The sequence below is a fragment of the Mizuhopecten yessoensis genome, unplaced genomic scaffold (assembly GCF_002113885.1).
Source record: "Mizuhopecten yessoensis strain PY_sf001 unplaced genomic scaffold, ASM211388v2 scaffold10867, whole genome shotgun sequence".
In the NCBI taxonomy this organism is placed as follows: Eukaryota; Metazoa; Mollusca; class Bivalvia; order Pectinida; family Pectinidae; genus Mizuhopecten; species Mizuhopecten yessoensis.
The window spans coordinates 1,197,673-1,223,609 of NW_018408761.1; the positions used below are offsets into that span (position 1 = coordinate 1,197,673).

Below are 25,937 nucleotides of genomic sequence, written 5' to 3' on the forward strand. Positions count from 1 at the left end.
CATGATGAGCCCTTCTCACTGATCGTAATTATGATCAATAAAAGGTATCTAATTATGTCTTTCACCAGGAGATATGCACCAGCGGTTACTAAACATCGAATTACTTATTAATTGATATGTTTTTGTAAGCAAGTAAATGTTTTATGTAAAATATTGCTAAAATGAATTGATGTATGCCGATATGCGCACACGTGTGTGTCATGTGTGATCAGATAATTCAAAGAAAACAAGCAACAAAATACACATTTTACGTAGTTTCTTCTTGGTTTTAAATATCATTTTACATCAATGAAAAAAAATCATAGAAATATATTTAAAAAAAATATATTCAGAGATCGATTTTCGGAGCATGAACATCGTTTTTTTTCCAGATTTTTTGGGTGCCCAAAGTATTCGAGTAGAACCTTTTTTCCAGATTTTCAGCCTCAAAAAGTACCTGCGCAAATTACATGGGTTTTTACGGTTACTTTGCATGTGACGGCCATGTTGTTTTGATAACCTGAAAACGAAGCATCACATACTCCCGTGAAGCAATGAATAAGGAGCGTTAATTATTTTGGCAGCAAAATCATAAATAACACTGTTAACAGTTCCTTATAAAGATAATTTAATTGGATAAATGCATCACAATTTAACTTTATACAAAGAATGGAAAGGTTTTGATAAATTGTATTTTTGTTTACTTAATAATAACTGGTATACTTCTAAATAGTTAATTTTCAGAACCAAAGGATTTTTTTCAGGTTAAATTAAAATGAATTCTTGAAAGTTAAATTAATACAGGTAATTTGTCAAAATTCGAATAATTGATTTGAATGTAATTATAAGTTACATATTCTAAGACATATATTTCTTTATTTCTGTGGTGAATTTCTTTGGAGTTTTACTTCTAAAAAGTTGTATAGTTGGACTATTTTTATTATACGACCGTCAAATTTGACGGTAGTATACTGGTATGGCATTGTCCGTCCATCCGGCGTAGACATTGTTTGTCCGTCAATCTCCTCCTACAATTTTCGACTGATCTATTTGAAACTTGGTATACATGATAATCATAATACTAAGTTGTGTCTCCCTTAAAAGAATTTGGATTCGACAATTTTTTCAAAAGTTATTGCCCTTTGTTCATTTCAGTATTTGAATTTTGTCTGGAGATCTCCGCCTACATTTTTCGACAGATCTCTTTGAAACTTGGTATACATAAAAATCATGATATGAAGTTGTGTCTCCCTTAAAAGAATTTTGATTCAACAATTTTTCAAAAGTTATTGCCCTTTGTTCATTTCAGTATTTGATTTTTGTCCGGAAATCTCCTCCTACATTTTTCAACGGATCTCTTTGAAACTTGGTATACATTATAATCATGATATGAAGTTGTGTCTCCCTTAAAAAAAATATTATTCAACGATTTTCGCAAAATTTATTGCTTTTTGTTCATTTAATTGATAAGTATTTGATTTTTTGTCTGAAGATTTTCTCCTACATTTGTTATAGCATATCAGCTAACACTCTTAGAATGATGCAGATGTTATTTCAATGTAAGAAAGTTATATTTAACACTATATGACATTTGACAGGCGTATTTTGTTCCGCCCTGCGGTACTCTTGTTGTAGTTGATATAATGATAATGAAAAGAAGTCAAGAAAACAAGCAACAATAATGCAATGTCCGACAAAAAAAACCTTGAACCGACAAAATTCAGCTTCAACAATTATGAAACAAACAAAAATTTCTTGAAAACAAACCTTTATTCTTCGTTTTGAAGAAAAAATTACCGGTAGATAACCAGCTGTTTTTCTATCAATTCAGACAATTATTGAGAATTTAAGCAAAGTGAAAATAACTGAAACTTAACTTAAAGGGATAGATTAAGGATTTATTACTTATTGAATAATTTTTTGTATGTACTAGTTACAACTGAAAAACGTCTCTGTTTATCAAAGTGGAAGTTGCAATGGTGTCGCTAGTAAGCAGACAGATCCGGACCCGAATTTCAGAAATTTAAAACTAAACATTAAACACACATATATGAAAATTAATAAAAAAAATATTTGATCACAACCTGCAATTTATAGCAAATATGTAAAGGGGGGGGGGGGGGACTTTAAAATGGTGATGTAATTTTTAACTCACCTGGCCCTTTAAGTGAGCTTATGGCATGGTGCGGCGTCCGGCATCAACTTTTTACTTTAAATTACTTCTCAGTAACCAAAAGGGCTAGGGTAATGATATTTGGCCAGAAGCATGCTGGGATGAAGGGCTACCAAGTTTGTTCAAATAAATGACCTTCAACCATTTTCAAGGTCACTGGGGTCAAATATGTTCAAAACCTTTAAACAACTTCTTCTGAATAACCCAAAAGGCCTAGTGTGATGATAGTTGGCCAGTTACATGCTGAAATGAAGGGCTACCAAGTTTGTTCAAATAAATGACCTTGATTTAAATTCAATGTCACCTGGGGTCAAATATGTTTAAAACCTTTCAACAACTTCTTTTGAATAACTGAGAGGCCTAGGGTGATGATATTTGGCCAGTAGTATGCTGGGATGAAGGGCTACCAAGTTTGTTCAAATGAATGACCTTTGCCCATTTTTTCTGAATTACTTTAAACTTTAAGTCAAGACGCTGGTGTTTTACCTGTGGCTTTATTTTAGTCCTCTTTTAAGGTTACAATTGTGAGATTAATACCAGGTGTGGGCCTCTTGTTTTCTGTTTGCCAACCAAGCCACTTTCATTGTTATAAGACAACTTTTGGTCACCAATGCTTTATTGTTGTCGCCATGGTGACTAACATAGTTAGATATATGATATGTCAACACCCAATATAGAGATTTTTGTTAGGAAATATGTAATCACACGTACTTCTAAATGAAGCTTATGATACCAAGACATAAATTAACGTACGGGAAGACACTGACATAATATCAGATGACTTCAAGGAGGTCGTATATGAGGCGCATTGAATGCAGACTAATGTGTTTAGTTTATAACCGACCTCACTTGTACCAAGCAAGTGCTAACACTAGTTCACAAGCTCGGGTCGCTACGAGTTTTGTTGTCGAGCGAGTTAAGCTCTGTCAGGTAAATATTTTCACAATTGCAGTTTTGTAAAATGTCAAGATCTCTATAAAATGCAAGTGTATATGTGTGATAATGGCATGCCATGCGATAGCCTATGGTTACATATGTAGGCCTACCTGACATGTAAATTTATCATGCGTAAGCGGGCTATGGAATGATGTCCAAAGTGTTTATGATTGATAGTAATTTTGTTCCATTAATTATAGAACAGTAAATTGACAATTTTGATATCATAATTTAATTTATCTCCGTCGTTTTTTGTAAAGTAAAGAAAACAACTGTCATTGTATAAATTTTTTCCAAGGTAGACAACTATCACCAGGATCAAAATGATTGTAAAATGTAAAATTAATCAATTATAAAGACTGTGTATATTTGGTTCAATTTTTCACTCTTTTTGTATGAAACTATGTGTCCTGTTTGCTTTTAGCTTGTATATAATAACTTATATCCATACAATATCAATAAAAATCATTTTGTGTAACGTGTTTCAGATATTTTATGATAAATGAAATATTTGTAGGGTTGATTAGCAATGCTTCTTTTCATTACTTTATTGTTGTTATAGTTTTGAACAATTCCACGCAATCAAAAAGTGTGAAAGTGTTAAATTTGACAAAAAATCCATTTTTCAGTATTTTTTACCAAAAATCTTAAAGTTTATCAGATTGCTTAGATTTTCAAAAAATCATCCCTACATAGTGACACAACCATTGTGTGAAACTTTTATTGAATTCTGCTGGTTAATTGCGAAAAGGTGGAGCCTCCTTAATGACTTTTTCTGTTGGGCAGTTCTGTAAGTGAATGTGGAGCAAATTTGACAAAGCCTGAGAGCTAGGCTTATTAATATGTGTCTGATTTGGTGGGAAGGCTGAAAGAACAGAGGTACAACTCAGCATTTGTGAGTAGAGGTCCATCTTGAAATTGTTTAATTTTCTAAAAGGTGACAACAAACAAGAACTGTGCAACATGACTCAAATGTACACTATATTAAGCTTTGGACACCAGTGTCGTACACTTAAACAGTGTGACTAGAGTCTAATTTGTATATTATTTATTTATCACAAGATGCTTGAACCTTAAATTATTATAGGCTATTGATCAAGCTCTTTGCCCCAAAACTCGAGCAAAAAAAATAAAAAAGATATATGCTAATCTTGGTACAGTATTTTGAAATTGCTGTAAAGTTGTAACAAAGTATCTCAAATTTGATGGATTTTCTTTATCGATATTGGATTGTAGTTCAGTTTTAAACAAAAGTAGAGGATGATGGAGGCATTTTGGGTATTGATTTTGAAGTATGAAGTTCAAGGTCCAAGTCACAGGACTCTCATGATCAGGAGGGGGCATTGTGCTGGATTGGGAGTGTTCCTGGTGTCGGAGAACCGTGTAATTGTTTCCTGTTGATCTATGACATCCTCAACTGTCACAGCTGTACCGCTGGTGGATTAATATGTTGGTAACAGTCGTGTTTAACAGGTTCAGTGTGCGGCATGCATGTTAAAAACATCAGTTGTAAACACAGACTGTGTGCATAACAGAGGGCAGAGATATTGACCCCCAGTGCCTCCTCACAACAAGGTCTGCCAGTGTGGTCAGGCACTTTCCAAATTTGAAGTACATACAGCAGTGTCAATTATGATGATCAGATAACAGCACTGGAGTATTAGTTCTCTGCAATTGTTTGGTGTATCGCTTGAGATGTAATCTGTTTAGATATTATAGCACTGCTTTAAAAACGTGATGGAAACAATATGGAAACAATATGTTGAATTCATGTACTTGAAAATAATTATATACCCCCTTACATGCTTCATCTGAGCCAACTAAAGTGATTGATCTACCAGTAAGTTGATACAGTTAAGTTTCAAAATTGTTTAATGTTAAGTTTATATTTAGAAAATATATTTACATTACTAATGATGGCCTTAGGCTTTAAGTGTGTTTTTCCTCGGGATAATTGAAGCAACATTTTCTTTATTTCCTCCCAATTTGAAAACAAAATTCATATGAGGAAAATCATGTGTTAGAAATAAACAATACAAACTTTATTCTTGATCCACTACACTGTTGGTATTTTGTTCTATGAAAAAATAAACGTATTTCTTCAGTTTTGTATAATAGCTGATGTATTTTCCTGAGCATGTCTTGGAATAAAAAGTAGAATATAACTGATATTCATGATGAAATGGCCTGTTCCTATTTAATGGTGATATGGAAGCTGTTGGTACAATGAGGTCAACTGCCATGGTGTAGGGATGGGGGTACTACACTCAATTAGACTAGGAGGGAACAACTTGGCACACTTCCAATTATTGATAAGTCACAGGCTAGTGATAGGTCTGGATACTGTTGTCAATATATATCCATACAATAGTCGAGGAATCTGTTGTCACTCCATCCCCTAAGACGAGGAATCTGTTGTCACTCCATCCCCTAAGACGAGGAATCTGTTGTCGACTCCGCTAGGGAGAATTTCTCTTCAGCTCATTCGGTAGAGCGTTACTTTTTGTCAAGACTAGTAAACCAGAGCTCAAGGTCCCGGGTTCGACTCCTAGCGGAGGCATTGAAACAATAATGACCTCTTTTACAACATTGTATAGTCACCTTTTGTGAAAAGGCAAATTTACGTAACGATTTTGTAAATGTCCAAATTAATTCATCCTCAATATCCAGGGGTAACGCTCACTTTCGCTCTCTGCACCCCTGGAATATATATTCCAGGGGTGCAGAGAGCTTGTTATTACGTATTCCAGGGGTGCAGAGAGCTTGTTATTACGTATTCCAGGGGTGCAGAGAGCTTGTTATTACGTATTCCAGGGGTGCAGAGAGCTTGTTATTACGTATTCCAGGGGTGCAGAGAGCTTGTTATTACGTATTCCAGGGGTGCAGAGAGCTTGTTATTACGTATTCCAGGGGTGCAGAGAGCTTGTTATTACGTATTCCAGGGGTGCAGAGAGCTTGTTATTACGTATTCCAGGGGTGCAGAGAGCTTGTTATTACGTATTCCAGGGGTGCAGAGAGCTTGTTATTACGTATTCCAGGGGTGCAGAGAGCTTGTTATTACGTATTCCAGGGGTGCAGAGAGCTTGTTATTACGTATTCCAGGGGTGCAGAGAGCTTGTTATAATGTATTCAAGGGGTGCAGAGAGCTTGTTATTACATATTCCAGGGGTGCAGAAAGCTTGTTATTAGGTATTCCAGGGGTGCAAAGAGCTTGTTATTACGTATTCCAGGAGGGTAGAGAGCTTGTTGTAATGTATTCCAGGGGTGCAGAGAGTTTATTATTACATATTCCAGGGGTGCAGAAAGCTTGTTATTAGGTATTCCAGGGGTGCAAAGAGCTTGTTATAACGTATTCCAGGAGGGTAAAGAGCTTGTTATTACATATTCCAGGGGTGCAGAGAGCTTGTTATTAGGTATTCCAGGGGTGCAAAGAGCTTGTTATTACGTATTCCAGGGGTGCAGGGAGCTTGTTATTATGTATTCCATGGGTGTAAGGAGCTTGTTATTACGTATACCAGGGGCACAGAGAACTTGTTATTACGTATTCCAGGGGTGCAGAGAGCTTGTTATAATGTATTCCAGGGGTGCAGAGAGCTTGTTATTACATATTCCAGGGGTACAGAAAGCTTGTTATTAGGTATTCCAGGGGTGCAGAGAGCTTGTTATTACATATTCCAGGGGTGCAGAAAGCTTGTTATTAGGTATTCCAGGGGTGCAAAGAGCTTGTTTTTACGTATTCCAGGAGGGTAGAGAGCTTGTTATTACATATTCCAGGGGTGCAGAGAGCTTGTTATTGCGTCTTCCAGGGGTGCAGAGAGCTTGTTCTTACATATTCCAGGGGGGCAGAGAGCTTGTTATTACATATTCCAGGGGTGCAGAAAGCTTGTTATTAGGTATTCCAGGTGTGCAAAGAGCTTGTTTTTACGCATTCCAGGAGGGTAGAGAGCTTGTTATTACATATTCCAGGGGTGCAGAGAACTTGTTATTACGTATTACAGGGGTCAGAGAGCTTGTTATTACGTATACCAGGGGCGCCGAGAGCTTGTTTTTACGTATTCCAGGGGCGCCGAGAGCTTGTTATTGCGTCTTCCAGGGGTGCAGAGAACTTGTTATTACGTATTCCAGGGGTGCAGCGAGCTTGTTCTTACATATTCCAGGGGGGCAGAGAGCTTGTTATTACGTATAACAGGGGTGCAGAGAGCTTGTTATTACGTATTCCAGGGGTGCAGAGAGCTTGTTATTACGTATTCCAGGAGTGCAAAGAACTTGTTATTATGTATAACAGGGGTGCAGAGAGCTTGTTATTATGTATAACAGGGGTGTAGAGAGCTTGTTATTACGTATTACAGGGGTCAGAGAGCTTGTTATTACGTATTACAGGGGTGCAGAGAACTTGTTATTACGTATTACAGGGGTGCAGAGAGCTTGTTGTTACGTATTCCAGGGGTGCAGAGAGCTTGTTAAGTTTACATATTACAGGGATGCAGAGAGCTTGTTATAAGGTATAACAGGGTTGAAGAGATCTTATTATTACGTATTCCAGGGGTGCAGAGAGCTTGTTATTACGTCTAACAGGGGTGCAGAGAGCTTGTTATTACGTCTAACAGGGGTGCAGAGAGCTTGTTATTACGTATAACAGGGGTGCAGAGAGCTTGTTATTACGTATAACACGAGTGCAGAGACCTTGTTATTACGTCTAACAGGGGTGCAGAGAGCTTGTTATTACGTCTAACAGGGGTGCAGAGAGCTTGTTATTACGTCTAACAGGGGTGCAGAGAGCGAAAATGAGTGTAACCTCTGGATATCAAGTATGAGAATAATTTAAACAGCAGTGTTTCACATCCTGCTTTTAATGTACAGATTCTCGAGAAAATCATTCCTATCAATGTTACTTGATTGGTTACTAATTGTCTAATTCTTTAAATAGCACTGATCAGCTGATACTGCCTATTCCAATTGATCGATGACGATTTGTTCATATCATCTTGGCCAGCTTTAGGATGATCTTAATGAGCTTTTAATGTATTTGATGCAAAATTGAAACAAGGTGTTTATTTAGTTGGTGTGGGTTGTATTTTGCATAAGATTTGAATGGTGATAGTTGTGGTTAAGCTATTAGTGTATGTAGATTGGGCCGTACTTTTGTTTTTCCTATTATGTAAGTATATGGTTGGAATTGTACATATACAGTTTCCTATTACTGGTGCTGCAAACTTCACACTACTTCAGGGTTTCATATGGATGTTCCGTTTTTAAACGTGCATGAGTTTGATGGCTCAGTAGACTTCTATTCCAAACTGCTTTTAATTACAGGATACATATAGTGGACTTGTTTGAAAACAAAACTATGAATATTTTAGTCAGTCTGTCTTTTACTCCTATCCTTGGATGGACCATAAATTATTGACAACTGACATTTAAATGAAAACTTTTTACGTATATGTGTTTTGCCACTAGGCTGCATGTGTGTTATGTTCTTTCGGGATGAAGTACGAGGTCAAGGTCATAAGTCTTCGGTTTGCTGTGAATCAAGACATGTGAATTTGCTGTGGGAAGACCAGTATTGATTAGCAGTAATCACCTCTCTTGATATGCTTATTGTGTAATCTGTCCAATCATGAGTTGGCCACATTATTTGCTGGAAATCATTACTACACAGATTGAGATTGTGTTCTAAGCTTATACATTAAATTATCAGTTTCCCAGTGAATGTTGGTTTTTATCAAAAAAATGCACTCAGTATTATATGCTAGCTATAGAGACAACCTTTTTGCAGTTACCTACTGCAAAAAAGTGTTGATTTTTGATGGCTATTTAAAAATAGTTTGCTTTTAAGTTGAACTCTGATATTTGTAACTAACCATAATTATTTCCAAATTTCACTTAGGAGAAAGTTACACGTCAACTGCAAGATGTTCAATTAATTCCACTAGCCTGATGGCCGATACCCATGGCTAATAAATTTTATGTAGGGGCTACAAAACAATTTAGATATTCCTATGAAAATGTAGGTTGGGCTGTCGTTGTTTTTCTGATAATGTGCCTGTGGGCTAGCAATCTAAATATATAAATACGCCCTTGAAACCTTTTTTACTTTGTTTTGTTTGGAGAAAATGTACATGAAATCTTTTTTGTTTTCAGTGATCCGCCTCTAGAGGAAGATGACATTCCGCCAGGAGAATGGATATGTCATCGATGTCGGGTAGTCCCTATTGTAGATGTAAGTTCATTGGTTCAAGAGATGAAAACTTTCATGTTAATTTGCATTTACCTATGTATTTACAATGTATATATTTTCAAAGGACAAACGATTGAAAGATGAAACTTTTGATTGGATATAAGACTGTAATCCTTCCTCTTTATAATATCAGTGTTTTCAATGAGATTCATTAGTTTAGATATATTATATATCAAAATTTTACTTTCTACACAAACAATTTACATATTAAACATGTCGCAACACTTCAAGACTGACTGGTGCCTTTATCAAGCTAGGACTGATACATTTTAATACGTACATTGTTTGTGTAGAAAGTAAAATTTTGATATATAATATCAGTGTTTGTGTGAATCCTCTTATCTTCTGTCTTTAATAAAAACCTTGTTTCTGGACAGTCAAAGGACGATGATGCAGCCTCTACAAAGAGCAGCAGCAGCAGTACAAACAGCCGCTCAGGCCCAGGACGACCCCCAAAGGTGCAACTTATGCCCGTTGTCCCTAGCCTACCCTCATTTGAGGATATTGACTTTGACAAAGATGACCTCCAGAACCCCCTTAGGACCTTGGCCAAGGCAGCTAAACTAATGAATCCTGTACAGTTTGAACTTCCCAAGGATATGGCGTGTACTACATCATTACCAGGTCAGCATTAGTGTAGACGTACAGAAATGGGCTCTTATTGAGCAGTGTAAATGAGGTTGTCAAAATACAGTAAAAGTTGAAACTATCACAATGTGGAAATGCCCGTTTTGTTTGCATTGAGTGAATTAGTGCGAAAATATCCAAATGTCAATATAAATATGTACATGTATTGCCTTTTATAGATCATACAAAAATATATATCAGAATAATTTCCAACAAAAATAATTTGACACCACAATCAGTTTGAAGACACAATCTGAACATTTCCACACAAGATAATTTTAACTTTTACAGTTATTACTTAGCTTCCAATATAATAAGACAATGCAGTTGTTCAGCGCCTAATGGCCATCTAATATATTGAAATGCTGTTAAGTAGTATTTGGCTATCTAATTTGAGGTTATGCTATTTTTATTTGTTTATTGAATTGGTCATCCAATACTAGGTTGTGCAATTAATGGACATTCAATATTAGGTTATGCAGTTATTGAGCATTCTGTGTAAAGCTGTACAATTATTAGATATAATAAGTATTAAGCAAATTTATATAAAATGTATAGTTGATGTTTCGCAAAGTCTTGAATATTGTATTTTCCTATATACAGGTTCAAGTAAACGTAAGTGGTGGGGTCGGGACAGAAGCTCGCAGAAAAAGCTCGCTCATGAGTTGGACAATGGTATGGTACCCCTCCCTGCCAAGGTCTGCTTCTACTGCAGCAGGTTTGTAATGGGTGGCAAAAGGTGTTTTTTTGTGAAGGGCCCTGGACTCAAAAATAGTTTCTGAAAATTAACAGGAATTCAAGTCTTTTTCATGATAGTTCTCAAGTCATTTATCCTTAACTCTGTGCCATAAGTTTAATACTACTTGAAGTAACTTCAGAAGTTTTAATATGTTTCAAAGTGCACAAACATGTCATCTTCTTCAAACAACTAATCATTTTATTTTGGCCCAGATGCATACCGATGTTTGTTTAAATTATGTGAGTTCAATAATTTATGTGTACTTTGATGGTTTTAGAGTTGTATTTCTGTGTGCAGGAGCTGTAGGGTGGGGCCACTATTACAGTGTGACTTCTGCCCACTGGTGTATCACATGGACTGTCTCAATCCGCCTCTTACTTCCCTCCCCACTGGGCGCTGGATGTGTGCAAACCACCCAGAACACATCTCAGTAAGTATCATTCTTCTAAATGTATGGGCAAATATATAAACCAAGCATCAGTATTAGAGGGATACCAGCTGGAGTATAATACCCTGCACTGACAGAATTACTATAAAACCTAAATCAAGCTGACAACATGGTCTATATCACACTCACAAATGGATTTGTTACCATTTGAAAAATTCCAACTTCATTTTATTATATTATTAATCCTAAGTAAACGTCTTTAAAATTGTTAAATCTTGAACAATGAAAATAAATATCAAAAATAATTGACTGCTCCTGAAAATCAGTCCAAACACTGGTTTCAGTATTAGAAAGCAAAAGTAATTTCACTGCAGAAAGGGGTGTAGAACTCTTCAGTTTAATTTATTGTAATTTACTAAGATGTATGTACATTGTTATTTATGTTCTGTTGTTACATCTAAAATTCTTGACTTTACAGGACCAAAAGTTATTACAATCTGTCAGTTTATCAGAGCGTGTGAAATTGTGGGACAAATTTAATGGCCACATCAATCAGCATAGTATCAAAGTCAACTTCCTCAATAAGATCCACAGACAAAGTCCGCCATTCAGGATAAAAGTGCGACACCCTCGTCGTAAATCCATCTCGGTGAGTACTTCACTAGGAAAGTGAAATCTGATTAGTCGGCAGAATAACCAAATATTTGAATTGATGAATTAGAAACTATGATACATTAAGAGGTTAAGTTTGCTAGATAATTTGAATATGAGGTTAAATGAAGCTTCACTCTTATTGATCGTCCAGCATTAGAATGCAATATCACCATCTTACACCTCAAATTTCCTGTGTAAAATTATATGAAACTCATCTCAAGTTTGGTCTTATATGAACACATCAAAAGAGTAAACGTCAAGCCCTGTCTATTGAAATGGGAGCTTAGATGTAGTGTGTAACGATACATCGTACTATCGATAGATAGGTTGCGATTGTACACCTCTCAGTTTGATAAATCAATGACAACTTTATAAACTCAATAACAATCGTTGATAGTATGCTAAACAATCTATAGTTTCAAAACTACTAACACTTACGGTTTTCATTATCACACCATGTGGTTACAAGTACTAATAATTCAGTCGTTATCATTAAGACACACTAGGCTGTACTAACACAAGCAATCAGACGTGGTAGTCACTTCAGATATAAGTCTCAGTCGTATGTGCGTTTTAATTGCATAACTGTTACGATATACTCTATACTCAGTGTTATGGGAACGTTTGATAAACACGCTAGCAGACAGCATGGCCACTAACTTGCATATTTAAGGCAAAAATGACCTTGTACAAACGAACCAACGGAGAAATAACAGAAAGAACTTGGGTAACTGAAGTATCCAATACTATCGTGATCGTATACCACAACAATTGAAATATCGCAGTGGTGTTTTCCCCATAGGAAAAGTATTGCAATAGTGAAAAATACACACAATAGTCACCCCTACTTAGATGTAAGAGATGTTCTTTGCTGTTGATTCTTCAAACAAAATTTAGGTAGGTCACTCATTGTAGATGCATAAGGCATCAGAAAATGGATATTAACACCTGATGAATTGGCTGGTCAATGCTTATAGGGTACATCATCTTGCAGAGGTGTCTTAGAAGCTTCATACAATGATGTTCATTACTTGTGCTATAAAATTGATGTTTTAGTTTAGATGATCTGTGTTGTAGATACCAGACGCCATCAAGCATCATTACCGTAATCCACCCCCGTTACTGCCAAGACTGACTGACAACACATCCCAGGATGTTCCCCTCACCATGGAGGGTAAACCAACTGCCACACTAGAGGAACAGGAAGAAGTAAGGGTGGATCTGATCAAAAATAATAATAAAATGTTAAATGGGTAAAGCACCAACTAGGGGGAAAATGACACAAAAAATAAATTTCGTACCTTTAATAAAAGACCAATTTTAAATCTAGATTTAGTGATACTCAAAAATTTATTTACATGGAAATAGAATTATCATTAAAATATATGTAAGTACGATATATTGATTTTTTGCTATACTATTATAATTTATGATGGCATTAAATCCAAAATGATGAAAATGTGGTCAATATATTGTTTTGTTAACTTTTCTAGTATTAATATAACAACACTCATGATCATTATATATGAGAAACATTCAGATTGTTCCGTGTAACAGGAATGTGTAATTCTGGGGAATAAGTTTATGTTATTTTACAGTTTTATTTTAAACCAAGGTTGAAGTCATTATTGATCTAAACAAGTAGTTTCTTTGTCGATGTATATTCACTAAAGTGTCAATTACATAATCGAATCAGCTTTAAATGGTAATATCAGCTTCAGTCATATGATAGAAACAACTCGATGCCATGTTAGGAACGCCAATGTCAAAGTACTGAAAGTGAATGTTCTTTTCTTCAGTGGCTAACAGCAGTGGTGTCCTTACAAACAAGCATAGCCAAGCACCTAGCACAGCAGCAGATCCAAAGATCCAGTGATAGTAGTTCTCGCCTCAGTGAAACATCAAAACCAGAAAAACCCACAGCATCTGTACAACCAGTGGTCCAAAGGGACACCATGGAACAAGAAAGTTCTTCATCAGTGGGACAATCTTGTGATATTGACAAGTTACCTGTGCTTGACGGAGACCGGACTTTATTAAATGGCCCCATCTCTCAAGATGGTGTGTCTAATGGACCTCTAGATGTGAGTCGAGGGGGGGCAATCTCATTGTTAAATCCCCCTGGCTTCTCAAGTGGGCAAAGTGTAGGATCTGGTTCAAATTCTTCTTCATCTGTGAACGGTGATGTGGAAATGACAGACGTTTCTAATGTGAAAGGGTCAGGCTCCACATCATCTGATTCTCCAGCTGTGATCAAATCTCGTAGTAACAGTACAGACAGTCCAAGTATTGTTCGTGTCAACTGGTCGTCTGGGGACAAACAGGGCGTGGCAATATCTTCGGCAACAGGTGTGACCACCCCCTCAGGAAAGAACATCGTCATCAGTGCTATAAACAAATCCAATAACACCGTTGTTACAAAAGTGTTGGGACCCAATAGTCAGGGGGGAAAACTAGCAGCAAACAATATGGCAGCAAAAAACATGAGTGGCAGTAACCCAACATCTATTCTGTCACCACAGGTCACAGGTAAACAGATGGCCAAAGTGACTGGTATGACTATAGGCAAGACCACAACCACAGGGTCAGGCAGCACGGCAAAGGTCATCACTGTGTCAGCTCCATCAGGTAAGTCAAGGTCATCTGTGTCTCTTCAGTTATGTACATCAAGAATTACAATCGTGTAGGTCAAGGTCACCATCAGTCGGCTCCATCAGGTAAGTCAAGGTCTTCTGTGTCAGCTTCATCAGGTAGATCAAGGTCACCAATGTTTGTCATTCATGTAGGTCAAGGCCATATTTGTCAGCTCAGTAATGTAGGTGAAGGTCTCCTGTGTCTGCTTGGTCGTTGTAGGTCAGGGTCTCATGTGTCTGCTTGGTCGTTGTAGGTCAGGGTCTCATGTGTTTGCTTGGTCGTTGTAGGTCAGGGTCTCATGTGTTTGATCAGCAATATAAGACAGGTAAACAAGTTATCACTCTCAACTTCATCAGATAAGTGAGTAGTTCATATATATCTCTATATTCTTAATTTGTTTCATAGTCAAAACTATTGGTACTCATCCTTTCTTTCTGTTTTAGGTAAAGGGTCCACAGCCAATTCTCACGGATCATCTAATGCCATTGTGTCCCTCAACAATTCCCTACAGCAGTGTGTCGAGGGAGCAGGAGGTAAGGCATTAGTTTTCTTTCGTCAATTAAAAACATACACTTACAAAAAATAAATAATTTAAAGATGCTGCAATGAGGGACTGAAAAATTTGGTCAGATAACTAAGATAGTTTGTTAGTAAATTGATCTTGTTTTTGGGTCATAAAACCATGTGTGATATTACAGGTGGTGTTTTAGCTGGGTATCAGTAGAGCCAGAGGCATTCATATCTTGCTAACATTTCTAGTTTTACACCATTTAAGCTATTAAAAGTCTATTTTAACTAGAAGAGCTATATAGTTAGGGCATGTGATGTGAAAGTTTGTTCAAATGATTTATTTGAAGACCTGCATGGAAGAGATTATTGTGACTGAATTTGAAAATTTGTTTTCCTCAGATAATGAACTGAGTAAGCTAGACGAGCGCCTCATACAGATCCTAGCCTGGCAGAGACTTCAACAGCTGATGCCACACAAACAGCAGTCTTCCTCCTCTAAAAAGGGTGTCTTAAACGGCCTCCTTACACAACAAGGTAAACAATTCATAATAGTTTATCTCGATCAGGGTTTGAAAACTCTGGTTTAAAGTGTTTAACGGGCAAGGTGAATAGTTCAGCTATCGTATCAACACTTGCCAACATGATCAGTATTTAGTAACCACGCCAACATGATCAGTATTTAGTAACCATGCCAACATGATTAGTATTTAGTAACCATGCCAACATGATCAGTATTTAGTAACCATGCCAACATGATCAGTATTTAGTAACCATGTTAAAAGTGAAGATTTTATCAACCTTATGAACACTGGTGTAAATGGCTCATGTAAAGACCACTTGATTGAATCCGTATGATTTGTCAGATATTGTTCCACTGGGTAGACATCAATGATGAGATGAAATTTTAAAGAAAGTGTTTTTAGGGTCATTCTTGTTATCTTCACTGATTTTTTTTTTAAAGAATTAATCATTGTCAAAAGACTTACGGGCATCAGCAGAAAAAAGTTTTGTACATGCTGCTGCAAAGAGCACTCTAAACTGGAATTGTTTTGTTGTAAAATTGGATTAGACAAAAAAGAATCTTGATGTTGCTATAAAAATGGAAAGCAAATAATATTATGATATTAATCAAATTTATGTCCTAGGTGCTGGTGAGATCAAGGCACGTGCTGTGTTATGTCCACTGACGGGGAAGGGCCAGCCTATCCCTATGTCCTACAGGACTCTCAACATAGGCACAGGTAACAACGGCGTCACTGCTGGGACTGGTAACCTGTCTGAGCCAAACTCTTATCGATTATTGGAAATATTTGAACATTTTCTTTGTCTGCATTTTCTGGTCTTGTTTCTAAACAAATCGCTTAATTACTGATACATCAAGAATACTTTAAACATGTTGGGAGTTTTTCAAAGATTTGTCAGTATTACTTCTGGCCATACTGTTATACGAAGAGGAATTTTAATTTGGTATTTCCCTGACTTTGATATGCTTGCCTATTTGCTTGAGCAAAGGGTTCCATAAGAGAGAAATACATATATATATATTATTAATTTCCTTTTCACAAAAACACCTTCTCCATCAAGATCCGATCCCTGACCTCTTGATTATAAAGCAGAGCTTATCCAATGCTCTACGCATCATGTATCAATTTATAAAGTTGACCAATGGACGACTATTCGTGTATACAGAGGATGACTGCGAGATTAGTGACTGTTGATACAGATTGTAACTGTAGACCTCTAGTTGGTTGTTACTGTGGATGATACCAGCACAATAAACAATTTTCAGACAATTAAAACACAGTCGTCTTATTTGTTTTCAAGTTTAAAGGTTTAGTTTGTAATATAACCATTGTTTCCTTCATTGCAGGTGCTGATATGGATGTGTGCTTATCGCAATTTGGTCACTGTAATTTCATCTCACCAAAACATGCCTATATATTCTACGATGAAGTAAGTGGATATTTCAAAATGCAAATTAAAAACATTAAGGTATATTTTTGGGCCAAAGTTCAACCTCGGTCTCCATAGGAGGAAATTGTGTACATTTGCCAATTTTTTGTCGAAAAATCTTCCTTCGACTTCTGTCCATCGCGAAAGTTTGTCTGGGGCATATCTTCTATACTATTTCACCTGGAGTAACTGGATTTAATATGCAAGTACATTTTGGAATGACGGAGTGTCATGTACAAAAAATAGGTTGCTGTGACCTATAGTTTAACTTTGACCTCAATCTTTGAGAAATTTGTCTGGAGCTTGGTAAATAAAGAAAATGTTACTGGTTGTGGACTATGGATTGCCTTATGATTGGTAAGGAAAGGATTTTGAATTTTGAACGACATTTTGACGAAAAATATTCTATTGATAGAATGAATAAAATCACAAATTCCGATATACATAACTAACTCTTTCCAAAATAATGAGAGAAAAACTTCAAATTTTTTATTTTAATTCTTTGATAATCTTTTTCACAGACCACGAAGCATTACGAGTTGCTGAACTACAGTGAACATGGCAGCACTGTTGACAATGTCTTATATTCCTGCGACTTCTCGGACAAGGTAGCCACCACACCCCAGCCCACCGCTGTGGTGGCGGCTGTCCGAAACATCATCAGCAAGAGGAAGGAAACAACAGAGGAACACATGGAGGATAGACCCACCATGTGTTCTAAAATCACAGACAATGTAAGTTGTATACAGTGTTTTTGCCCACTGTATGTGCTTAAGCGAGATAATGTTAAGCTTACTGTATCGGGACCCAGCATATGTTATATCATAACACAAGTGCATTTAACAGTGTCGGGGCTGCTGTATGTGTGCTTAGTCTGATAATATTTAAAAAATGTAACATTTGATTGTCCACAATGTTTGTTCAAGTCAGAGGTGTGTAAAAACGTATCAGAGGCCTTTTTGCGTTCAGGTCATAAAGTGCATCAACATATTTGGGCGACCCTGTAAGTGCAGTAGTCTGAAGTTGTCTGATAATCAGTTCACCACTGGTACTACCAGAGGGGACTTAGGTTTATAGTTTAATTAGTCTGTCAGTCTGTGCATCACGTTGTCCAAAGCACATCTCAAAATACATAAATGAATTTAGAATGAATGAGTAACCCATGCTAAAATTGGTCTGGTGCCCCACTACAAACAGGGTTATGGCCCTTTGTGTAAATCAAGTTTACCGGGTTTATCTCATGTGCTCTTGTATGTGAGTTTTTGTTGGAATGACAGTGTGTCACATACTGACATAGGGTCTTGTGTCGCATAGTATACAGAGTTATGGCCCTTTGTATAATTTGACACTGAAGATTGTCCAGAGTTTTGGTTATATTGTTAGCAATACTTTGCCATGTTTTGAAGGATACAAATCAATGCTCTTTATTTATAAAAAGTCACAGCTATGTAATTATACAGTATCAGGGCCCTTTTTGTGTATTAAAGTCATAGATAAAATAAATGTACAGTTTTTGGGGCCTCTTTACACCTGCATTAGTAACAAGGATATCTTGTGTTCAAGTCATGAAACATTTTCATACAGTATCAGGGTCAAGTGGGTGCAAGTTACAAAAGTATATAATTTAGGAGCCCACCATTATGATTAACTCAAACTGTTTAAGAAGACATGGAACACGGACCCATAATTTTTCAGATTCTTAAGCAAAATTGTATTTTTGTATTATTTTATTTTAGGGCAGAAAACCCTGCAACTGTAAAGTGAGTAGTTCTAGTCTGATTGGTGGAAGTGGTGCGGGCTGGGAGGGCACAGCCCTACTCCATCACGGCAGTTATATCAAGGTCGGCTGCTTACAGTTTGTGTTCAGCATCGTCGACCATGCCACCAATGTCCCTGGACAGGATCGACGCAAGGAGCCCATGTCCCTCCTAAAATCAACGCTCAAAGCATCTGCTCCATAGGTCGCACTTCATTTCGCACAGCCTCAGGGAACGGAGGGCAATGAGGGCACACTACCCCACATCTCCATTGACTGCCCTTGCGTAATAGATGATCATTTACCACAATTAGGAGAGTTTGCAATGTTTAGAAAAATCATCTTCATTTCTCTGCAGATGCTATTCTCATCACTAATCAAATTGTGATACCCCTCCTTGTTATATCGGAATCTTTGACCCTGGATGATCATGGTGTTATTTCACATGTCAGACTACTCTTAATTTTATAACAAAGTTGTGCTTAACCTGGTATGTGTGCAATACAACCAAGATTCAAGTTGTTGAATAGGGTGGTTTTGCAAGAATTTCTTGTATTCCATTCTGTAAACTGCAATTTTGACAAAATATTTTATATAGTTGAGTTGATGACCTTGGATTGTGTTTTATTAGATTTCCTTGTTATAACTGAAACAGATTTATTTAATCCCTTAATTCTGAAGTCATTGTTTCTGCTGTGCGAGCGTAGATGTGAAACAACCATCTCGTTCTGTTGTTATATCGGTTGATAATATCATTTTTATGTATTATGAGTGTATTTGCTACAAACGTCATATGTCATATTATGTGATAGCACTGTAAATATCATTTTTATATTTATCATGTGTCACAAATCAACTCATTCAAAATGATCCATATATATATGAATGTAGCATATTTAAGTAGATACTTGTTAGTTTCATGCCAGTGACTTGTTAATGTTTTGGGCAGAGTAGTAGTGTCAAAGAAGAATGTTCTTTATTTGTATCTGTATCTTGTGTTCTATACCCCAAATTAAATTTCTAATTCCCAAGTTTTTCTTTTGTATACAAAAGATTTTCATTTGAAAACTGAAAACAATTTAAAAATCAGAAGTTTCATAGCTGGGATTAATTTTTAAAAATATGTGCAAGTAGAAAAAGTTTGGATGTATATGTTATCAGTTTCAAAATCATGACTTATTCAAGTACATGATTGTGCATAACTTGGATATGTGTGATAGTTACATGCTCCTTTGTTTTAATAGTTCGGTCTAAATTCTTTCCACTCCACTTTTGTATTTATTATGATCAATGTTGTTATCTTACTTCCCTTGCTGTGTGATAGGACTCGGACTGTATGGGAAGGAAAGACCAGTGAATGGGACTCTAGTTATAAAATATAAGTTGTTCCAGTGATGTGTGTGATAACTGATATAAAGATGAAATGACATCTTGTCTACATGAAACACATTTACACTTCTGAATAATGTACATGGTTAAGTTATTAAATTCTGTAATTGTTTTGTTAAAATTGATCTACAAACTTGTAGTATTTTCTGTAAAGTTGGATCAGATTTTTAGATATCCATTGTACATTCTATAAAATTGCATCAAAACATGTTAAGTATTCACAAAAATGTTGCTAAAGTGAATAGCTATTAGAGTTGTTCCAAATAAATGACTGTCCAACAATACTTGTTGGTCAAGGATAGAGGCAAGTTAGGGGTTGAACGGGTTAAAATCTTGAAACGACTTAATATATTAACAGACCATGAGCCCTAGAGTGTTGAAAAGTGATGTTGGTTTTGTAGTTTGCTGGCGTGAAGAGCATCAAGTTCGTTCATTTAAATGATATTCACTCACAATTTGCCGACTGTTTAGTTTTGTTGTGAGTGAACATCCCAATGGGTATTTTGTTTTCAAGTTGCTGGTCATGAATTTTAAATCCCCTGTTGTGTTCTACTTTGTTATTATGTAAACTGCATTACAGTATGTAACCAGACCTTGTTCCTCAGGAAGTGTGAATATGGCTTCACTAGGTATTAACTATAGACCTTCTCCTGTTTTCTGCTTCATTAGTGTAACTGTGATACCACACGAGAGATAATGATAACATGAATATGTTACATAACTCATTCACCCCTGAAGACACATTTGAACTTTTCCAATTCAAAGGTTGGAATAGTTTATTATGAAATTTCAGGGGTGAATGAGTTAAAGCAAAGGTTTTGTTAAGATCTTGATCAAGGATAAATCATTGTACTACTTTAAACATTTTCTTTTTGGGTGTATCATCTGGATACTGAATGTTGATTTTGTAGCAAGCTAATATTATAATATAGCCTTGTCCATCCTTTCATGTGTTCTGGTCTCTTATAGTAAAAGTAGCATGACCTGGTATGTATACTGTCAGCTAAATGCTTTCAATGGTCAGCTGGTTGATTTCCCCCAACGGTTACTAGACAGAAGGTAAAACTGACTGGCATGATATTGCCAGCGTTTGAGTTGGCTGAGATTAAGATGTTAGCCATCGAGGCTCCATTAGGTTGAACAAAGCAAAGATTTTACCTGGATTGGACACAATTTTTGCAACGGAATAGGGTAACATGATGGTTTTATACTGCCAAGCAGACCAAAGGAAAGTTGATTTTTCCCTGACTATAGTGTGGCAAACAGAGTGTTACCTGTTAATAGCCAAGGTTAAAAGTCAGACATCATCTTAATTATTAATTCAGAAAGTAAGACATATCTATGGCCCAATAAAGATAATTTGTGGCAACTCTAATGTTATAGCAGTACTATCATGATAGGGTGGAACACCTTAACGATAGTATGTACACTTTCAGAAATGTTGTTATTTTCGTTGTGTCTTTGTTACTGTGATGATGTTAGTTCATTGTGCCAAACTTCCTGTAGGTGTTAATATTTCTAACGGATAGTTAAGTAGTTCCTCATCAAAGAACATGTTTTGTAAGTGCTTTTCTACTAAGGGACCTTGGCTGACCATTGAAAAACTCATCACACAAGTTTATCTTCCATTGTACTGGAGATTTAAGGATCCTTGTACCACTGCTAAAAAATGTAAAACTACGCGTTGGAAACTGTAGCTTTGATAATCACTTTTGAAAAGAAAACTATACCTTGCGGGGCTTTTATGGAAAAAAAGAGATGGATTAAACAAAGCACAATCAACAACAGTGTTTTGAGAGTAAAAGTTCAGCTATGCTAGACCAGAATTCGAAATCTGGACTTCAGGTTATTAGCTCTAACCGGCAGAACTACCAGAGCCTGTATTCATGTGTTCTTGTGTTCTTGTGTTCAAGCAAGGATTTTGTGCTCGAACCAACTTTTTTTTAACTCTTAGATCGTGTCAAACGATCAAAAAGTCAAATGTAAATATTGAAAACAGTACTTGGCTCCAAGTCTCTTTAAAATGTTTCCAAATCATTGACAACATAAGATTTATTTAAGTTATAACAAGAACGAGCATAAAATCCATGCTTGAGCATGAGAATGGTTTCATGATTAAAGGCCCTGGTCAACAGAAGTTTGGTGGCACAATGCTACCCTACAGTTATCCAAAACGAAATTAAGGGGAGGTTACTGTATATATAGGAAAAACAGTGCAGTGTGACTAGGATCCTTAAGACAAGACTGACAATGATTTAAAGGTTTATCAATTTTAATCCATAATATATCTTATGATAAAAGATCAAGTTAAGCAAGCTAGTAATACATGTATTTAGATCATAGTCCTGTTATATTATCTCTCTATATATTATTTTTCTACCAAATATTTGAACTAAAAAAGCACAATGTGTCATTATAATGTTGAACAATTATACCGATATTTCAAAGGAGTGTAAATGACAAACCGTGGTATAGCACGAGCTGTACTATCTTTGTATATAGCCTGTGGCAGAGTATCGAACAAATTTGGATCAATTAATTTCATATTAATATTGATTACATATTATTTGCAAGGTTCTTTTTATCATAAGGGCTGGGGGAGCATCTTTGTCCAGTCGTGTCATGTCACGTCCAGAGATATATACATAGGTCAAGTATGGGCATTCCTTCCAAGGCCAAGGTCAAGCTTACTGTTTATAAAATTTTGTTATCAAATTTGATTACATTACAAGCAACTTCATCCTGAACTGATTTTAATCAAGTACGATATAAACCTCAATTATCAGAATACCTTGAATGAGTTTACATTTCATGGTTCCCAGGTCAAGGGGAATGTAACAGTAAATCCTTTTTAGAAATTTGTCAAACAGATTGTGGTCTGCGACATGTCTTGGCCTCTTCTCGAGCTGTTCTATTACAACATTGCCATTATATGTTCCCATTGAAGGGTCATCCAGTTTTGTTAAGTAGAAAGTAGCCAAGGAAACATGTGGTAAATTTTAAGAAATGTTCAATAGTTTTTACGTTTTTGGATAGAATTTTGATTCAATATCTTCACCAGTTGCATGAGAGTGGGTGTCGCTACCACTCATTCTCTTAAGAAACAATGTGAAGGAAAATATAGTTTTTATCTGATTCTTGGGAGGAAATATGAGTGATATGTAAAAGAAATATGGATAAATTCTTCGTAGCTTTAATGAGAAATATTCTGTTCAAGATAAAAATGTCTTGAGTTTGATTAGAAGCGTAAGGGCATTATATTGGTTTAGGAAGTTGTTGCGGGGTTGTGCTGATAATCGCAAAAAAGGAACTCTGTAGGACCAAGCTCTGTATATAGCTCGGCTGCTTGTTTTTCGTCCAGGTGTTGATCCTCTACTCTGCTTCAAATGATTTATTGACAATACAAAACTCCATGTTGCTCATTGTTGGTAAGATATTTCAAAACAAAACAAAAATGCCTTTCCATGTAATAAAGCTCTGTAAAATGTTGTAACTCTTTCCTAATCTAGTGTTAAAACATGTAAATGATGAGCAAATTGTTGACAAAATAAGTTAGTACAGAAAAAAGGCTAGCATTTTTACAAAGTTGTCCTTTGAGATGTGGCACATGTTCGGCTATAGAAATATTTCACAAGTTAGGATGGCTTGACTAGGGATTTTTACTTGTTTGTGCTTTGTTGATGTACATACTGATGTACATGTATTACACTTTGTTTTTGCTATGTTAAGATAATACTAATTCTTTAGTATGTCGTGTATTTTTTTATATGACTGACTCACCAACTATCATGCTGTAGAAAGTCTGACTCTGTGTACATAGCATGTCTGTACCATAAAAACCAGATCATTGAAGCATGTCTGTACCATAAAAACCAGATCATTGAAGCATGTCTGTACCATAAAAACAAGATCATTGAAGCAAACGCTAACTCTTGGAACCTGTTTGGCAGCTCGACTGGAACTCTGCTGAGTCACTGAATGTTATGAAATCATTGTATTGTAATTATTGTTGAATGGATGAACAATTAAATGTTATCCACCTAAATCATGAATTGATTTGAATTAATTACAGAGTAAATAATTATCCTAGATGCAATGTTCAACTGGTAGCTTAATCGTCATATTAACAAGATAGTATTTAGAACTGCAATGCCCTACTTGGTAGCTTTGTGGTCCTAACTAGATAGTATTTAGAACTGCAATGTCCTACTTGGTAGCTTTGTTGTCCTAACTAGATAGTATTTAGAACTTCAATGCCCTACTTGGTAGCTTTGTGGTCCTGACTATATAGATAACGTTTAGAACTGCAATGCCCTACTTGGTAGCTTTGTGGTCCTAACTAGATAGTATTTAGAACTGCAATGCCCTACTTGGTAGCTTTGTTGTCCTAACTAGATAGTATTTAGAACTTCAATGCCCTACTTGGTAGCTTTGTGGTCCTGACTATATGGATAAGGTTTAGAACCGCAATGCCCTACTTGGTAGCTTTGTGGTCCTGACTATATAGATAACGTTTAGAACTGCAATGTCCTACTTGGTAGCTTTGTGGTCCTGACTAGATAGTATTTAGAACCGCAATGCCCTACTTGGTAGCTTTGTGGTCCTAACTAAATAGTATTTAGAACCGCAATGCCCTACTTGGTAGCTTTGTGGTCCTATCTAAATAGTATTTAGAACCGCAATGCCCTACTTGGTAACTTTGTGGTCCTGACTATATAGATAACGTTTAGAACGGCAATGTCCTACTTGGTAGCTTTGTTGTCCTAACTAGATAGTATTTAGAACTTCAATGCCCTACTTGGTAGCTTTGTTGTCCTAACTAGATAGTATTTAGAACCGCAATGCCCTACTTGGTAGCTTTGTGGTCCTAATTAGATAGTATTTAGAACTTCAATGCCCTACGTGGTAGCTTTGTTGTGCTAACTAGATAGTATTTAGAACTGCAATTCCCAACTTGGTAGCTTTGTTGCACCTATCTTCTTGCAGACTACAAAATGGATTCATGTAAAGTTTTATCAAAATTTGTCATAATTTACAAATTTGGAAGAGATTTTCATGTATTGTGAAGAAATTGTTTAGCTTTGTACTATGATCGTGTAAGGGTTTCTGGTATAATTCATCCATATTTTTACTGAGAAATCAGAATGACCTGCCAGTAGAGAAAGTATAGGGGGGGTGAACACAAATTGTAACTACATAGAATCATGTTCTCTCCATTATTTTACTTTTGTAAAAACTGTACATTATGACCCACGCAATGTAAATAGATTTGATACTAGTTTATAACGGCCGCAGACCTTGTCTGTTACACATGTATAGTTTATGTTGGTGTTACCAGAATAACTAGACCCTGTGGATATTTTAGACTGTAAACATGGTTACAATAAATGATGTAAGAATTTTTCTCGTGGTTTTGTTATATTTCACTTGATTCCATTTTAGGTCACCTGAGCTTTGCTCAAGTGACCTATTCCGATCACTTTCCGTCCGTCGTCGTCGTGCGTAAACTTTTTAGCTCACATGGCCCTTCGTACCAGTGGATGGAATTTTTTCAAACTTAGTCAGAATCATCCTTTGTAGATGAGGCTATAAAATTGAAAAATTGGGATTCCTACCCCAACTCCTGGGGCAAGGGTGGGGGCCCCAAAGGGAAAATTAAAACAATATTTCAAAAATCTTCCTCTCCAGTCTCGGAGGTACTACAGTCATTTTCTCTGCATTGATGGAATGATCATCAGGGGCTTTATTTAAATTGTAAATTTCAGGACCCCCGAGCTATTCATTCTCCCTTGGGGAGGGGGTAAAGTTTACTTTAGTTTATATAGGGAAACAACACTATTGGGTGTTTTTTTTACAATTTTCTGAAGGAAATTATGCTTACTTGGTGAGAATTATCCTTGGAGGAAGATGGTTTTAAAATGTAAAATTGGTATGTTTACCACAACCCCTGGGGCCAGGGTG

The 25,937-nt window shown here is 36.3% G+C and overlaps 1 protein-coding gene across 1 annotated transcript in view; it reads left to right on the plus strand.

Moving 5' to 3' along the window:
* Positions 1-23,415, plus strand: part of LOC110463097 (PHD finger protein 12-like) — a 28,662-nt gene extending 5,247 nt beyond the window's left edge. Inside the window, exons 3-15 of the mRNA XM_021517442.1 lie at positions 9,230-9,308; positions 9,704-9,950; positions 10,557-10,671; positions 10,990-11,122; positions 11,559-11,729; positions 12,812-12,943; positions 13,534-14,362; positions 14,812-14,901; positions 15,278-15,412; positions 16,024-16,119; positions 16,749-16,831; positions 17,353-17,565; positions 18,568-23,415. Of these exons, the coding sequence (XP_021373117.1) occupies positions 9,230-9,308; positions 9,704-9,950; positions 10,557-10,671; positions 10,990-11,122; positions 11,559-11,729; positions 12,812-12,943; positions 13,534-14,362; positions 14,812-14,901; positions 15,278-15,412; positions 16,024-16,119; positions 16,749-16,831; positions 17,353-17,565; positions 18,568-18,792 (2,548 nt within the window). The 3' untranslated portion in view covers positions 18,793-23,415. The remainder of the gene's footprint in view (positions 1-9,229; positions 9,309-9,703; positions 9,951-10,556; positions 10,672-10,989; positions 11,123-11,558; positions 11,730-12,811; positions 12,944-13,533; positions 14,363-14,811; positions 14,902-15,277; positions 15,413-16,023; positions 16,120-16,748; positions 16,832-17,352; positions 17,566-18,567) is intronic.
* The last annotated feature ends 2,522 nt before the right edge of the window (positions 23,416-25,937 follow it).